Source organism: Biomphalaria glabrata, chromosome 3 (assembly GCF_947242115.1).
Source record: "Biomphalaria glabrata chromosome 3, xgBioGlab47.1, whole genome shotgun sequence".
NCBI lineage: Eukaryota > Metazoa > Mollusca > Gastropoda > Planorbidae > Biomphalaria > Biomphalaria glabrata.
In genome coordinates this window covers 40,090,987-40,108,651 of record NC_074713.1, presented here as the reverse complement: position 1 = coordinate 40,108,651, position 17,665 = coordinate 40,090,987, and the positions used below count along the sequence as shown (strand labels likewise).

At 31.6% G+C, this 17,665-nt stretch overlaps 1 protein-coding gene across 4 annotated transcripts in view; it reads left to right on the top strand.

Annotated features, from left to right (window-relative positions):
- The window catches only part of LOC106071213 (serine palmitoyltransferase 2-like), a 30,280-nt gene extending 12,615 nt beyond the window's left edge, over nt 1–17,665 (top strand). For all 4 annotated transcript variants that reach the window (XM_056025023.1, XM_056025022.1, XM_056025021.1 and 1 more), the window contains exons 4-13: nt 1,631–1,776; nt 2,307–2,431; nt 2,716–2,809; nt 3,244–3,349; nt 4,329–4,548; nt 12,563–12,689; nt 13,615–13,750; nt 14,138–14,267; nt 14,553–14,651; nt 15,152–17,665. In XM_056025023.1, the coding sequence (XP_055880998.1) occupies nt 1,631–1,776; nt 2,307–2,431; nt 2,716–2,809; nt 3,244–3,349; nt 4,329–4,548; nt 12,563–12,689; nt 13,615–13,750; nt 14,138–14,267; nt 14,553–14,651; nt 15,152–15,154 (1,186 nt within the window). In that variant the 3' untranslated portion in view covers nt 15,155–17,665. The remainder of the gene's footprint in view (nt 1–1,630; nt 1,777–2,306; nt 2,432–2,715; nt 2,810–3,243; nt 3,350–4,328; nt 4,549–12,562; nt 12,690–13,614; nt 13,751–14,137; nt 14,268–14,552; nt 14,652–15,151) is intronic.

The following is a 17,665-nucleotide window of genomic DNA, read 5'->3' as shown; positions in this document are numbered from 1 at the left end:
AATAAGATTTTTATAAAAATTATTCAACTGACATCTTAATGAAAAAAAAAACACAATAAAAGATTGTTATTAAAAATTGGAACTTGAACACTAAACATAATTGTTGAAGTGGGTTTCAGAGTTGAAAGTATGTTATACATATTGCATGTTTTATATAGCTTTTATTTTTTTGTATGTTACATATAAATTTTATAAATAGGTCAGTGTTTTTCTAACACAGAATGTACACTATACAGAATGGCAAATTTATTGTTTTATTTCTGGGAGCTATCTCCCTGTGTTTCTCAAGTTTTGCCGAACAAAATTTCATTCATTCTCCCCACTGGTGGTCTGGGAGGAGAGCTGTAAGCTAGAACATTGAAGTTCTGGAGGGTTTTAAATATGTAATGAAAAAGAAAAGAAACTTAAAAGACTTAACTATTACACAATTTTCTGTTTTTTTCTTTGCAAATACATTTTCAGAGTGTTTAGGATCTGAATTTACATACTAAATGTTAAAGTTGATCCCTTAAGTCTTTGGTTTTTTTTGGTAATAGCTTTTCATACATAATTTTTCTGTCTTTTGAATACTAGAAAAAGTCTTTCTGGAGGTATTATTGGGAGGCTGTTGGTTACCCCTTCCAATCAGCAAGGAGGTCTGGGGGAGAGCTGATTGTTAACTCACTGACATTTTTTTGTTAACAAGAATGATCAAACTTCAATTTAGATTTGAGTTCACCATTAAGATTTGCACATAGTAGACATTATTTTTTTAAATTTTATTTTGAGAATTAATTATGTGTGTACATTTTTGTACGATTTGACTTAACACTTACATGTCTAGGCAGATGTGTACAGATACTTACAGTGAAATCTTGTTAAGTCAGATTCTACATGGGCTGTTTCCTCAGTCCTAGCTAAGTTTTGGGCTATTATAAAAGATTATCCAGCTCTTTGTATCATACTAGTTGTATTGAACAAGATTTGACTGTATTCAATGTATTTGTAACACAAAATTTGCAGAGGTGAGGTAGATCTTTGTTACCTTCTATCTTTAAGCTACCTTTACTCTGGGGAATGGGGGGGGGGCAATTTTTGTGTTTTTACTTTGATTGGGTGTATTGTTGTGTGTTTTAACCCCAGTGGTTTGAATGTTTTCTGCCATAACACTTCAGTTTCAAGGTCATCCACACATAAGACTTTTGAGATGAGATATTTAATGTCTTGATCTAATGAAGTGCTAGGAAGAAATGGGTTTGTTTTCAGAAAATAGATTGAAACCACTTTTTATGGTTCATGGAAAAGCAGTCTTGATGACCTTAAACCACCTTTGAATATTTGGCCTTGACTATACTCAGTAGCTTCTTATTCCACCATTTGTTCTCTTTTAATATTCAGTCACAGTTTTTGTTTCTTTCTTTATTCTTCCATTTAATCCAGTCACTGTCTGTCCTGATTTTTTAAAATGATTTCTCACAATCATTAGTTAATTAGCTTAAATTACTTAAGTTAATGAGAATCTATTTCTTATAGTTAATAACTAACTAATTAACTGATAATTTTAAGTATTTTTTTTTATATTATACTTATGAGCAAATTAAAAATGTTTCTTGAAGCAAGATTGTTTTTGAGTTTTCACTTCTCTCTTTAGATTGACTGGCAAAAAATTAAATGTCATGAATTTTGGATCTTACAATTATTTGGGTTTTGCTGAGAACTCTGGACCTTGCTGTGATCAAGTTCAGGCAGTTACAGAGAAATATGGAGTGGGTGTGTGTGCCAGCAGACAGGAGATGGGTGTGTGTTTAATTCTTTTTGTTCTGTATATTGTATATCTTATGGATAGAATGTTTTAGAAATAGAAATGTGGGATTGACTTATTATTTGCTAGGATGTTAGTGGTTCAGTCAACACAATGTTTTTCAAAGGGCAACTTCCTTGACTTTCCCTTCTTATTGTTTTGCAAGAGGTTTACTCACATGGCTTCCATAATGAAGTCTTGAACAATGCGTCTTGAACATAATGAAAAGTTTGAAATGGTTTAATAGAAAACATACTTTGAACATACTCATTAAATAATATCTCATTTAGAAGACTTGGTTATACTTGAAAGAAAAGTTCCTGAGTACCTTAAACCATTGAAAGGAAAATATGTTTCTTATTATTCTAGAAATAGGATAAAACATTTCAATTCAAGCTAGAGACAATTTATTTTATAGACCATATGAACCCAGTCAGAAAAGTAAATTGAACTGTTAAAATTGAGTGTTTATGGAACTGTTATTTAAGTGTAAGTTAAAAATGAATGCATTAGTTTAATATTGCAGGTTACATGGATATTCACCGAGAACTTGACTTGCTTGTGGCAGAGTTTTTGGGTGTAGAAGCAGCTATTACCGTTCCTATGGGCTTTGCCACCAACTCGATGAATATGCCAGCCCTTGTTAGTAAGGTGAGTAGTCAGTCTATGTAATAGCTTATATCATAAAGTAATTGGAATGGTCATTTTGCACAGCATGCTGGAAATCATGATTCTACTTGGTAGGGCAAAAAAAACCTATATGGAGAAGAGCATTGCTAGGGTATCTGAAGAATGTTACAAATAAAGAAAAGTAAAATAACTTATTTGTATTCATCTCCTTTAGTGCCACAGAAATTATAGTTACACTAATTGATAGGTTTTCTTGGGGTTGTTATCCAATGGCTGTATAAATATATTTCCCTCCCACACAACAGGGCAGTCTTATACTTAGTGATGAGTTGAATCATGCTTCACTGGTTCTGGGGTCAAGGTTATCTGGTGCTCTCATTCGTACATACAAACATAATGGTGAGTATTGGTTCTATAACTTCTTTTTTTTAGAAACATATCTGTAGCTAGGAAACATTTTTCCCTCTGTTATATCTTGTGTTTCTAACTTGTTAAGTTATGTCACAGAGGTTCCAATTCAGAACTCTCTATTGGACTTAGATTTTTTTTTTTTTCATTTACTGAAATAACATTTGCTATATATTTTAGATTTTGTCTTCTGTTATCAGATATTCATTTTTAATATAAGCTTCCACAAATTCTGTCTCTTGTACAATGAGACTGTGGCACAGGCTTAAAGAATCATTGGATTAAAAATTAATTCATTATTAACATTCAACCCACTGTCATTCATTAGAGAGTAATGTCAAGATATAAACTGTAATGTTAAGTTTCGAAGTGAATGTAAGCATAGTTTTGTGTTGAACTATGTTGATGTGTCTTTACGATTATAGACATGGATGATCTTGAAATGAAACTGAGGGATGCCGTGTGTAATGGTCAGCCTAGGACTCACAGACCATGGAAGAAAATTTTAATAGTTGTGGAGGGTGTGTACAGGTAAGTTTTCTTTCAAATCAACAAAATACAGAAAGTGTTCATTAGCATAAGTACAGTATTTATCACATCTCAAAATTCAGACTCTATCATTAGCATAAGTACAGTCTCTCATGAAACTATCTCAAGGTCTGATTCTTAGCTATATCTCATTTTTTTATGCATTTATGGAAAAAAACACATTGATGGTCATTATGCTTGCTACACACCATCCTTGTAAAAGTCATCCTACTATAGATTTATGGGTCTCAACAAGGAATGAACTGAAATATATTGTTATGCCCACATCAAATACTTTTGAAACTTTGTTTCCCTTTACCTCCCTAAGTGCCTATATTTAATGCTCATCAAACTACTGTGCATGCTATCTATCAACAAGCCAGTGTTGTTGTTTTGTTTTGTGTGTGGGCATATATTGTGTATTTCTTTTATCATGTAGATATGATAAGTTATCAAGTTCAATGAAGTTAAACGATACAATTGTCAACTTGGAGCTTGTTTATATCCTTGTAATGAGGGTTTATATCCTAAAGAGTTAGGACTAGGTGGATTTTAGTAAATATTTAATCTCAAACAATTCATTGCAGTTAACTGTTATTGGTGGGTAGCTTCAAGAAGTCCAGAGGAAGAAGAAATATTACAGAATTCCTTTTCCATTTATTTGTTGAATATGTAAAACAATCTTTTGATTGAAGCCAAGTCTAAAGTTTTTATTTCTCCTATTTATTCTAATCCTATAGTTGTCATTCTGTGATGCATGCAAGATATTACATTTCTATCAGTCATTCCCTATTTTATTTCATGTTAGGTTTACATACCTGTACTTCTATGACTGGGACAGACAATTTGTGTAATTGATCATCAATTCTATAAATGTTAATGGCTGCTTTAAATCAACCTTTTAAATCAATATTTTTTAGATGACTATATGTATATATTAATTATTGAAAATGTGTTATATTTATTTTTTATGGGTCAACAGTATGGAAGGCTCTATTATTCGACTGCCTGATGTTTTGAGACTTAAAAAGAAATACAAAGCCTACGTCTACTTGGATGAAGCACACAGTATCGGGGCCATGGGGCCACACGGGAGGGGAGTGGTGGATTATTTTGGCCTGGACCCCAGAGATATAGATATCATGATGGGAACATTCACCAAAAGTTTTGGATCTGCTGGAGGCTACATTGGGGGTTCAAAGGTAATGGGAAATATTAGTGACACATGACCTGTGATGTCATTTCTTTTTTTTTTTTTATAGAATTTTTATTGATGCTTAATGACACCAAGGAAACAAATGGTGTAGTTCTTGTAAAAGAATAATGCATCATTTTGATGAGATTCATATATAAAATAGGTGGCTGTGCGGTAAACCTGGTGTAGATGGGGATTTTTAATTTCAGGATATTTGGTCACCTCTGAGTCCACCCAGCTCTAATGGGTACCCAACATTAGTTGGAGAAAAGTAAAGGCGGTTGGTCTTTGTGCTGGTCACATGACACCCTTGTTTACTGTGGGTCACTGAAACAGATGACCTTTACATAATCTGCCCTATAGAATGCAAAGTCTGAAAGGAAACTTAACTTTTATATATAAAATAGATGCTTTATATCAATAAGAGTAATACCATAATATTGATAACATTGAAATGATAAATAAAAATGTATTGTAGTTGATAGGCTTGTTGCGCGCTATAGTTTATTACCATAGATCTAGATTTAGCTCTATTGTCTCTAGCAGTTAAGATTGTTGATTCTGACAGAGTATTTTTAAAAACTATTTAAACAGTTCCTTAGCAACATTTCATTTGGATTTATTTGTTGAAGAACATACACAAACAAATGATTATTGTATGATAATCTATCACAATTAATCATTTTTGAGCTCCATTAACACACATTTGCCTTGAATTGAAATCAATTTTAGAAAGTTGTATTTAAAAAATGTTATTGCCCCAAAATGTTTTTTGCTTCCTTTTTTAATTTAAATTTTAAAATTATGAGCAGAATTGTAGTCTTTTTTTTTTTTGTTATCAACAGACTGTTTCTAAATACTTAAGAAATTATGCACAATGCATTTTAGATGTAATTGAAAACTATCATTGAAAAAACTTTACTGTATATATTGTGTAATAAGACAAAACTTCACTGTACATATTGTGTAATGTCACTGTGTGATTTTATATGTTATGAATGTGGCTGTGGTTATCAATGTAGGCGTGGTGGTGACATTGGGTTCTTGTTACAAATCACAGAATAATAAAATGACGCTGGGTGTAGCAGACACAATAAGTTTAATATAACACCACATAGTGAATACACCATACAATTCGACCCAGGAATGGTCAGTATTAATCCAACAGTAATATACGAATATCACAACTTAGTACTTATTCTATAACCAACTACTTTAAACATCTAACTCTACTGCTTATATCTTAAGTGACTCAATACAAGTGCTTGCTACAAGATCTCTATGTGGACTGACTTGCCTTTAACTCCCTGGTTCACCTAAGGTCAAAAGTGTTCACCTTAGTGCTACATGGGTTGTGAATAAGATTCACAATATGGAATTAACATACACAATACAGAATTAGGGTTTCTACTCCATGGCACCAACTTTGAGGTGGTGACATTACCTATCACCCCCCTTTTGAAAAAAATTTTGAAGAAATTTTTTTCAGCTTGACAACATAATTATCATAAGTAGGATCAATTGGAATTCTTGGGGTCTCTGAAATGTTCACTTGCTGAGTTCAAATAGAACTACAAACTTGAAATAAAATATATAATATGACAGTGTTACACAAAATATTTGCTGGATCAAAAAAAATTCATACAAGGGCAAAATTCTCTAATCCATCATATTCTTGTAAGGCAATTCAAATAATTCTCTGAGTCAAATACTTTACATCTCAAATAATTCTTTACATGTAGTTCTAATATATACATCAATGTTCAAATGTGTTCAATATTTACAAGTCTTTTTCATAATAATATGTGCAAAGTGTGACGAAAATTTCAATGACAATCTCCTATGTCACAATGTGAAAAATTAATACAAGTTTTTATTCACAATATCTATTTATAAAAAATCTTTGACACTGTAGAAATGTTAGAAGTCTGGTTTTTTTTTTTTAACACCAATAGTACAATATGTACAAATCATGTAGAAAATGTTACAAGTAAGTCTCAATATGTAAGTGATAAGTATAGAAAAATTCAAAATATATGTGTCAAAATTCAAGATCAAATTGATTAATGATCATTGTTACAAATTCAATGTATCTGTTTACTTCAATATGAGGTTTGACATCTCCATAAAAAATTGTTGTGCATTAATATTACACAAGTAAATATGTATAATTCAAGTATCAAAATATTTGCTCAAAAGTATGAACATGAAATCAAAATAATAAGTATCCTTCATAGTGCTTGTTACATGCACCTTATGTTTCAATTAAGTATTTCTCCATATGACAGTTCAAATAATTTGTAGCTAGTAATGGCAAAAGTTTAATGTTACATTGTTTATCAAATAATTATTGAGTACAAAGTTCAAAAAAAATCTTTGTCAAAAAGATTCAACTGAGAAAATGTGTCAGTTGTGATACAGTCTTTGAGTTTACATTAATTTGTTCAAGCATATATATACAAGCATAACATCCTACTAGTTTAGTTGTATTCATTTTAATCTGTTGTGAAAAATGTGTAAGTCCAATTTAAAAGAATAATATCAAGTGTCTCTTTCAGCACTTGAAATATCAAAAAGTTTGTACAACAATCTTCTTGTTTACATCAATGATTGTTACAAAAAATATAGTCCATAAGAATAGTTTGACAAAAATGTTTTCAAAAAAATACAAGTGTATGTCAATATTTAATTACACTAATTGACATTGAATAAATAAGTTACATTATGAATCAATCTCCTTTTTCAATAGTATTGAAAAATGTGACTAAGTTATATAATTGTGATAAATGACATAGTAAAAAAATTCCAATCTTGTTTACAATAGCTGTGGAAAAATTTTTTTCCAAGTTGTTCTCAATACAATGAGAAAAAATAATGTTTACATTGCATGGAAAAAATTAAGCTAGGTACTGAATAAGTTGGGAAAAAATTCAATATTTGTTTACATTGTTGAGTACAAAAATGTTATTCTTGTTGACAAAAGAATGTGAAAAAAAATTGTTGGTTACAATGTAGTAATCAAATTCCAAAGTTTGTTTACAAATAGAGTTTTTTTTTTTTTTTAAATGAGTTCTAGTTCAATGTTTACAAATATAGAGTACAATGTTTTCAAAATAATGCTCAGTGTTTACAAAATAACGCTCAATGTTTACCAGATGCGATGTATTAAGTCAACAACACTGATATTAATTGTGAGTCCCTTAATTGGTGTTCCGTATATTTTATGTAATAACTCTTTGTAATGGCCAAAGTTTTTTATTTGTACCCACATTGACTCTCCAAGTTCTGGATGTTTCCAAACTTTTTTATATCCAAAATCACAAGTTATATCTTGTACTATTTGAAAAATTTCTTTCTGAAAATCAGAATCAGACAGGTCATAAAACCATATTGTTTTATGTATTACTGGCTTTTGATGCACTTTAACTTTTGGATAAGATCCAATAATTACTGGACTGATAGTATTTTCAAGTATTACAACTTTTATTTTCCCTTTTATAAATGGTGATTTGATTTCAGCAATGGCAGTTTTACATTCTATCTTTCTAGAGTTTGGTAAGGTTACAATGGCTATATCATTCAAATAATCTTTTTCTACTAAATTGGGCTCTACAAAAGTGATTGTGGATTCTTCATCAACTATGCATACAACATCCTGATAATTGACTTCTAGATCATATACTTCTATCTGTTTGCTATTTTTAAATGTCAAGGCTAATATTTCTTCTGTTATTATTATTTTAGGTGAGCTAGTGTTAATGTCATTTTGTATTTCTTGTTTTTTAGCTTTATCTTTATCATCTATTTGTATTTCATCTGTTTGTATTTCACTATCATTTGTTTGTGTGTTAATTGTTTGGCAATCTTTATTTAGTTTAGATGCTTCTGTTAGCAAGTGAGTTTGACATTCTACATCTACTTTATTTGTATTTGTAATTGACTGATTATCTTTAGTTGCTTCATGTATACTGACATTGTTGTAATCATGTGAATTAGTAGTTGATGCTAACTCAATGTTTTCTTGATTTACACTATTGGCCCATTTTACTAAGGCTTCTTCTGACAGTTCAACTATGTTTTCTATGTTCCCTATAATTAGTTCTTCAGCTGGGTTGTTCATTACTATGGCTTTGTATTGACCAGTGAACCATGGTGATTCAATGAAAACTAATGCTGTTTCACATACTTCCCATAAGTCTTTATTTGCATAAGTCAGTGTGACCTTGTCTTCAAGTATCTGTTCAGGTTTTACTAGTGATTTCTTTACAATGATTGAGGTGCAGCCGCTGTCACGTAATGCATATACCTTAATGCCATCCACATATGCAGGATACACTTTTAATTTGGCTACCTTTGTCTGTATATATGCTACTGTTTCATATTCTATTGGTCTTTCAGTTGCTACAGCTGCTATGTTTTGTCTGGTATGATTGTTATTGTGGTAAGTATGTTGTCTATCTTGAAATTGATCTCTTCTAGACATTCTGTTGTTTTGCCATCTTCTGTTTGTTTGATGTGATCTACTGTTAGTTGGACTGTAGCTTTGCCATGTTCTTCTGTTATATTGTTGTTGATAGGATCTATTGTAGTTAGGACTGAAGCTCTGGAAAGTTCTGTTATCTCTTCCATATTTATGGTTTCTATTTACATATTGCTGTTTTTCTGATGCCATTCTCTTTCTGCACTCTGCTTTGGTGTGACCCAATATGCCACAGAAAAAACATTGTATGCTCTTGGCATATTTAAATTTATTTGTAGTTCTTGGATGGTTTTCTGTCACTGTTGCAGCTACATTGTACAATTCCCTTTTGTCAATGGTGATGTTTGGGTGGGAGTCCTTGTATGTTGTTAAGTTTGATATCAATTCAGCTTCATTTTTTATTTTTCTCTCCTTCAGGAATGAGAATGCTGCATCTGTAACATTAATTAGCACATTCTCAATGAGAAAAAAATCTAAGATCTGTTTGGGGTCATCTAAGTTACAGTTTGCGAGTTGTAGCCACTTTGTCATGTTCTGGCGCATGTCATGTATTGTTCTTTTTAAATCTGCATTCTTGGCTAGTTTTATTTCCCTAAAAAGTTTTCGATAGTGCTCCTCCGTTTTGCCAAAATGTTCAATTAGTCTTTGTTTTACTGTGTTGTAGTCTTTTCTTTGCTCCATAGTTAGTGTGTCGATGATGTTTAGTGGTTCACCTCTTAGGTTAGCTAGAAGTTGTTGAGCCATTTGTGCACTATTCATATTTGCTGTTTGACAGATGTATTCAAATTGAATAATGAAATTTTCCAATGTGTCTTCTTTTGGGTCAAAGTTCCTAAATTTGCTATGATACTGATGATGAGATGAAGTTTGACTTGCTGAATTGTCTTTGTTTTCTTTTGCTAGTTTTGCCATTTTTTCTTCATGTTCTTTTAATTTTATTTCATGCTGGCGTTCTTTTTCTTTCTCTAAGTTTTCTTGTTCTTTCTCTCTCAGTCTTCTTTCATGTAGCCTTTCTTCCCGTTGCTTGTCTTTTTCTACTCTAATTCTATCTCTTTCAATTTTAATGAATGCAGCTCTATCATCTTCTTTTAACTTTAGTTTATCCACTATCTCTATTAGTTTTTCATACTCAGCCATTTTCAAAGATTCAAATTAGTAATAGTTTAGTAATAGATATGTGTACTAGATATTTGTAAATGAAATATTGTACAATAAATACTTATTATTGCTCAAATAGTAATTGCAGGTAATAGTAGATATATATTTTGTGCGAAACAATTGAGGTTATGAGGTATCTTAAGTTATTCTTGGTACTTTGTCTAGTTCGTAATGTAATACTTTACTGATCAATTATGTGATTATGTATTTTTAGTATCTCCACTTGCAATGTAAAAGTTTATTGCAACAAGTAATTCACAATTATGTGAGCCTTATTAGTCTGATAAATAGTGATCAATGTATCAATAGTATCAAAATAGTTCAATGTGCTCAAAGTATATATTATATACAATCAATCTTGTCATAATCTCAAATCAAAATATATCCCATAGTGTATCAAGTGTGTAGTGTAGTGTTGATAATAATAAAAAATAGGTTGAAATAAGAAGTAAAATAAATATATATATTAATAAGTAATTAGACAAACATAAATACACTATAGATACTAAACAGTCTGCTTTAAAGAGACATTACAAGATAGTAGAAATAGTAGACAAAAGAATTACAATGAGAAATAACTATGACGCAAAAAAAAATTCAACAGATGTAAACAAGACAATATCAATACAAGAGTTTAACAATATGATAGATACTTGACGAAATACAAACTTGACTAATACAGCTATACGATCAAGTATTTACTTTATCTAAAGAGTCCCTACCAATACCTGGATGCTTACTTGAAAAAAAATATAAATGCTCAGACTCAATAGATAATTAAATTTAGTCCCTAAAGTCAAATGTATATATATAAATACAAATGTAAACAATGAAAAAAAATTGTGGTGTAGTTCAAGAGAACTAATCAATACTGATAATACTAAGGGTAATTAAAGTTACTTCCCTTAAATATTCACTTGATGCTTGACTTGTACATAAAGTTCCGGTGATGCTCCACATAAATTATGTCCACAGTACAGTTCATACGTAATCCACTTGCTAAATCCGCAGCACAACGGTACAGTTCATAAGTAATCCACTTGTTAAATCCACAGCACAATGGTACAATTCATAAGTAATCCACTTGTTAAATCCACAGTTCATAAGTAATCCACTTGTTAAATCCACAGTACAATGTTACAGTTCATAAGTAATCCACTTGTTAAATCCACAGTACAATGGTACAGTTCATAAGTAATCCACTTGTTAAATCCACTTGTTAAATCCACAGTACAATAGTACAGTTCATAAGTAATCCACTTGTTAAATCCACAGTACAATGGTACAGTTCATAAGTAATCCACTTGTTAAATCCACTTGTTAAATCCACAGTACAATAGTACAGTTCATAAGTAATCCACTTGTTAAATCCACTGTTTCGTACAGTTGCTGAAACAAATATAAATAACTAAAAAACACCTTAGGTAGTGACGACAAGAGAGGTCTAAGAGTGAGAGCGCTCTCTTATTAACTGTGCTGTTAGACAGCGACAATAGGAGTGTGTCATTAGAATTATGACGAGCACTCGATGTAGATGATTCTTGAATATGTCAGCTACTTCGACTGACCATATATCAGCTGTCTTCAAACGATGACTTGAATGACTTGTAGTACTAGATTTTCACCCACACCGGTTGTAGTATCACGGTTGTCTAGTTTCACCCACACAGGTTGTAAGATCAGGGTTGTCTAGTTTCACCCACACAGGTTGTAAGATCAGGGTTGTCTAGTTTCGTCCACGCAGGTTGTCTCAGCATATCATGTTAAAGTGACTTTGAACAATGCTGTCATAAATGTCGTTTTCGGCCGCTTCTGACACCATAAATGTCACCGGTTGTTTTATATGTTATGAATGTGGCTGTGGATATCAATGTAGGCGTGGTGGTGACATTGGGTTCTTGTTACAAATCACAGAATAATAAAATGACGCTGGGTGTAGCAGACACAATAAGTTTAATATAACACCACATAGTGAATACACCATACAATTCGACCCAGGAATGGTCAGTATTAATCCAACAGTAATATACGAATATCACAACTTAGTACTTATTCTATAACCAACTACTTTAAACATCTAACTCTACTGCTTATATCTTAAGTGACTCAATACAAGTGCTTGCTACAAGATCTCTATGTGGACTGACTTGCCTTTAACTCCCTGGTTCACCTAAGGTCAAAAGTGTTCACCTTAGTGCTACATGGGTTGTGAATAAGATTCACAATATGGAATTAACATACACAATACAGAATTAGGGTTTCTACTCTATGGCACCAACTTTGAGGTGGTGACATGTAATAAGAAAAAAGCTGGTTTAGACGTGGAATTTTAAAAAGAAACATTTTTTTCTGGCTACAAATAATGAAGTGTAAATTGTTTCAGAGTCTGATCAATCATCTACGTACTCAAGCTCACAGTTTCATCTATTCAACATCCATGTCACCACCAGTAGCACAGCAAGTGATCAGTGTCATGAAAGTGATCATGGGTAAAGATGGAACTAATCAAGGTAACTGAACCTTGTCAGGTAGCCAGGAAACAAAAGAATACAGTCAAATAAAGACAGGGATAAGAAATGAAAGAAAAACATTGAAAAATGTTACTGTTTATTAAGAGTGGTCGAGAGGCAAAGTATGCTTGGCTTGGCTACTTATGAAGGGGGCTTGAGGTTCGACACCCCACTTGAGCAGAGTTGTGTTTACTGAGCACCTTAAGGCAGCATGGAAAAACCTTCTCCCAGATACCACCTCCCCCCACTGGTCCACATAAGTGATTGGACCATAGCGCTCTGAGCTATTTTCTTTCTTATTCTATTATAGCTAATTAATATATGTTTCTATTTGAAAATTTAGTGACTTTTAAAAAAAATTATATTTCTAATGCAGTAAATGGATTTTTTTTATTTGTAGAAAAACATTTTTTTACAAAGTAAAAAGTTTGTACACGCTATTTCTCCCACACCCAATCTTGGTTCAAGCTGATCTTTTGCATAATTATTTCTTTTACCTGACAACACAAGAATCAAGAAAAAAAAAACAATTAAATAATTATTTTTCTTGGGTACCTCTAACAAGGGAAAGAAATTCTACTTGACTGAAGTGGTGGTATTAGCTGAATAGGTCGTCGTCTGAGTCTTAGTGAACACAAACCTGAAAAATAGGAAGAGACTATAGAAACAATAGAATAACTATACAATCTTCCATGTTTCATAATCTCTCCACTAGCAGAATGGTTTTTTGTTGGCTTGAGAAGGCTAGTGCCATGAGTTCCAATTCTGGTTGTTCCCTCTTTTTAAAAATATTTTTATAAATGCTTTTTTATTGTCTAGTATAGTCTACATCTATTACAAATTTAGTTACATGACTGATCCAAACTAATAGATACAAGTACGCTTAACGTTTTTTTTATATTTTCTTCTTTCATTGTATGTTTAGGCATGAAGCACATTAGACAGCTTGCTTGGAACACCAGATACTTCAGAAAGCGACTTCAAGACCGAGGCTACATTATTTATGGCAACAAAGACTCACCAGTTGTGCCACTTTTGTTATATATGCCTTCCAAAGTAGCGTGAGTACTAATCCATTGTACACTTGAAACACTTCATTTACCTTTGTAGGTTTTCTTCTCAATAAATAGTTTTATTTTCTGAATGAGTTCCTAGAAAACAGGAAATATTTGTTTGAGTTCTTTCTTGTCACTTAACACTAAAGATTGGTTAAGATATAACTCTTGTAAGTCAATGCATCTATTTGAAAGAAGAATGCATGATGTACTAATACAACATTAAAAAATGCAGTGGTTCTGTATGTTTTTAGAATGGTAGGGATAAACCTAAATATCCTACATTTAGGTTATAACTATAAGAATCCTTGTTATAATAGGTTGGTCATATTATTTATTCTTGTTATCCCCAAGGATATGTTTTCCACTATTAGTTATGATTTATTTGAACAGAATGTTCAGTAGAGAAACATTGAAGCGTGGTATGGCCACTGTGGTGGTTGGGTTCCCAGCTACTCCTCTTATTGAGACCAGGGCCAGATTTTGTCTATCAGCTGCACACACCAAGGAAATGTTAGATGAGGTAATTCTTATTTTACTCTCTAAAAATCTCTTAGCTCATATGCAAAGGCACATTTTAAAGACTAACCAATGACTCACTCATTATCCTTATTTGTACTTTCAGTAACATTAGTACTTACTGTTGACAGTATAATCTGCTTGCAGTGGTCAACTTTCCCAATTAAATTTTTTTATCACTTCCCTTTGAATGCTTTGTCTAGTTCTATTATTAATGTTTTCCAAAAAATATATGTATAAAGATAAGAGCCTTCACTAAAAAGTGAACCTTTATTTTTTATATGTTTAGGCTTTGAAAATCATAGATGATGTTGGTGACTTGCTCAGACTCAGATATTCAAGCCTGAAGCCTCCTGATTTTTCGGAGAAGGATATCCAACTTATTGAGGTACTATATACAGTATATATTCTATGCCCCCTCCCCTGATCCCCTAAAAAAAAACAAAAAAATAACAATTTTGACTATTTCATGAAAGCAAATTGCAAACTATAGATGGCTCCCTTTTGATTGCCCCATAAATTGTAGGCACAGGATAACATCAGTTTTTCCCCTCCTTTTTGTGTTGGAGGTACTATAAATTCATCATTTTCTTATGCACTAAAAATTGCATTGATTTTTTACAAATATTTTGTTTTTGGACAGTATTAAAACCTACACATATCTTTATAATGTTAGTTGTAATGAACAATTGCAATGTGGCTAAAACATTGTGCAACAAAAGGTCCATCACCCAAAATAGCTGCTCCAAAACATCCTGCTTTGGTTTGGGATATGCCTTAGAAGTTATAGGAAATTAAAAATGATGAATGTACTTTCCTCCTTTTGTGACATTATTATCTGTCCATCATGACTTCTGATAAATCTTTGTCTCGTGTTTATTGTTTCAGTAAATGCCACTTTGCACTGCACTATATCAACAGAAAGTAACTGGAGTACAACAAACTTAGGAGATGCTCATGAGATGGGGCCACAACATTTTTTTTAAACCTGGTTTTTTGGATCTGTCTTTTATTCATTAAATAATTATTTATTTTTACTAAACATTTATATCACTTGGTTGCTCTAAACAAAAATGCCAATTACAAACTAGAATAAAAGAGTTAACACAATTTTTTTAGATGTACATATAAGTAAAAGTTTAGTCAGCAAACTCCTGAGATCTGCTCAACTTGTATTATGTGAGGATATAAAGATGTATATAATTTATTCTCTAATTTTTTAAAATCATTCCCTTTGTAAAACCCATTGATCATAGTGATACTATTTATTTCATTGGAACAAAAGAAAATATTTTTTTTTACTGTAAACAATTGAATCTAGTGGACCATCATGCAGGGAATCAAACTGTCAAGTAGATTGTCCTTTGATTGATTTCTTTTTTACTCTGACACAGTTTGTACAGTATTGATATATTGATGATAACCTTGTACACAATATAATAACACTGTGATTTAATGCTTATAAAGATATTCAAACTATATAACAAAAAATATTTTGGGGCTTTTTAAAATATTTTTTTATGGCATACATAGGAATTTTTTTTTAAAAGTAGAAAAATTATATTTACTTATAGATTGTCTATAAAAATATTTTGTATATGATTGCAACTATGTATGTAGAGATATTTATGTCAGGTTATAACTATAATTGTCAAATCAAAATAATGGCTTGGTGAAACTCACCATCCTTACATTGAGAGCTGAGGGGGAGTGTTTAGTCATTTTCAGTGACATAGTCATTCCTGGTTTGCCACCAATAGTAAAAGAATTTAAAACAAAACAACAACAGAGGTTTTACTACTGGTGTTCTTTAGTTAACTCTGCTTATCAAAGTAACATAATCATCTTGAAACAACTCTTTATTGTTGTCTCTAGTGATTATGTATGAAAAACAAAAAGTTACCAAGAGAGAGAACTCTCAATTGCTTTTGCTGCTTTCCTTCACATTCTGTGTGAAACCTAAATGCACTAGCCTATATATGTACGCAATTGTGCCTGTGTAATTTAAAGAGACCTGTTGATAAAAATTGTGTTACTGGACTGAATGTTCAAAATGTATCAGGCAGCTGCGTACCTCTCCCCCCCAACTCACCATTTCAATGCTCCTGACTCACACAGATTTAACTTGTGTTATCTATGATATGCTTATATTTAGATGTGTACATGTATCTATTATATAAACTAGCTGTCATTGTGTGTAGAACATTACTTTTTTATAACAAAATACAATCCTATGAACTGGAGGTTATGAACAATATGATCATGAAAAACCAGCTTGCAGATTCAATTCAATCCTATTTTTTTTTTGTATAAATTATTTTTTTTTTCAATTTAAAATGAAAATGTTGCTGGACGTATTGCAGTATTTCTTTTTTCTCAACATTTTTTTTTCTTTATTCAAATGTTTTTTTCTTTTTTTTTTTTATGCCATTTAGGAGAAAGATGGATCTGGAAGTTTTCTACACTGTTTTGGTTTATACAGGGACATTAGGGAGACTTGAACATTCACAGCAATAGCTAAAAATGTGTAGTTTCTAGAATGTCTGTCTTATTGGGTACCTATCTAGATCTTTTTTTGGGGGGATCTATTGATTTTTTTTTAAACTCAGAAAATGGCTCACTAATTAATTTTTTTTTACTGAATAGTTTTTCTTAATATAATATTCAAAAAAAAACTTTATCATTTTGTTTAAATACATAAATATTTCTTTCACTTCTGCTTCCCATTTTTTGTTGAGCTTAAGGAAAATATATTTAAAAGTGGCTCTTCAGTTGAACTGCAAACTTACTTTCCCTTTGTTTAACTTCCAGTGAAGTCTTTCTCCAGATGACGTTCTGGGAGCAGTCGCCCAGAGACTGATGATATGGCAACATTTCAAATAGACGTGTACCTCATACAAGGTTTGTTGAGATCACTTTGATGAACTGTGAATCCTTCAGAGTCTTTGTTTTTATCACATTGTTTTTATAAGGCTAACTATGCATTCATTGGCTTTGTACAACTTTTGAGGTGCTTCTTTCACTATTATTGTACCATGTGGCAAAGTGGATACAACTTTTAAAACAAATTGCTAGCTTAAGTCACGTGATGGGTTGAAAATAATGTGTATAATAAACATTATGGAACAGTGAGTTCTTGTATTTTCTGACCTCTGACCTTTCATTGTCCATTGCTGAACAATTTAGACATCAAAATAAAAAAAAAAGAATGAGATTACTTATATAATGATTTTTGAAAATTATTTTTGTTTTACAAAAAGCTCAAAATCTCATCAAGAAATTTGATTTTTATTTTGAAACAATTTGTACTTTTTATAACATGATGAATGAAATTTTGATTGATGTGTCTGTTCCATGTGATTGGTGGAAACTTGAATAAACAGATGCTTGTTTCTTATTGGA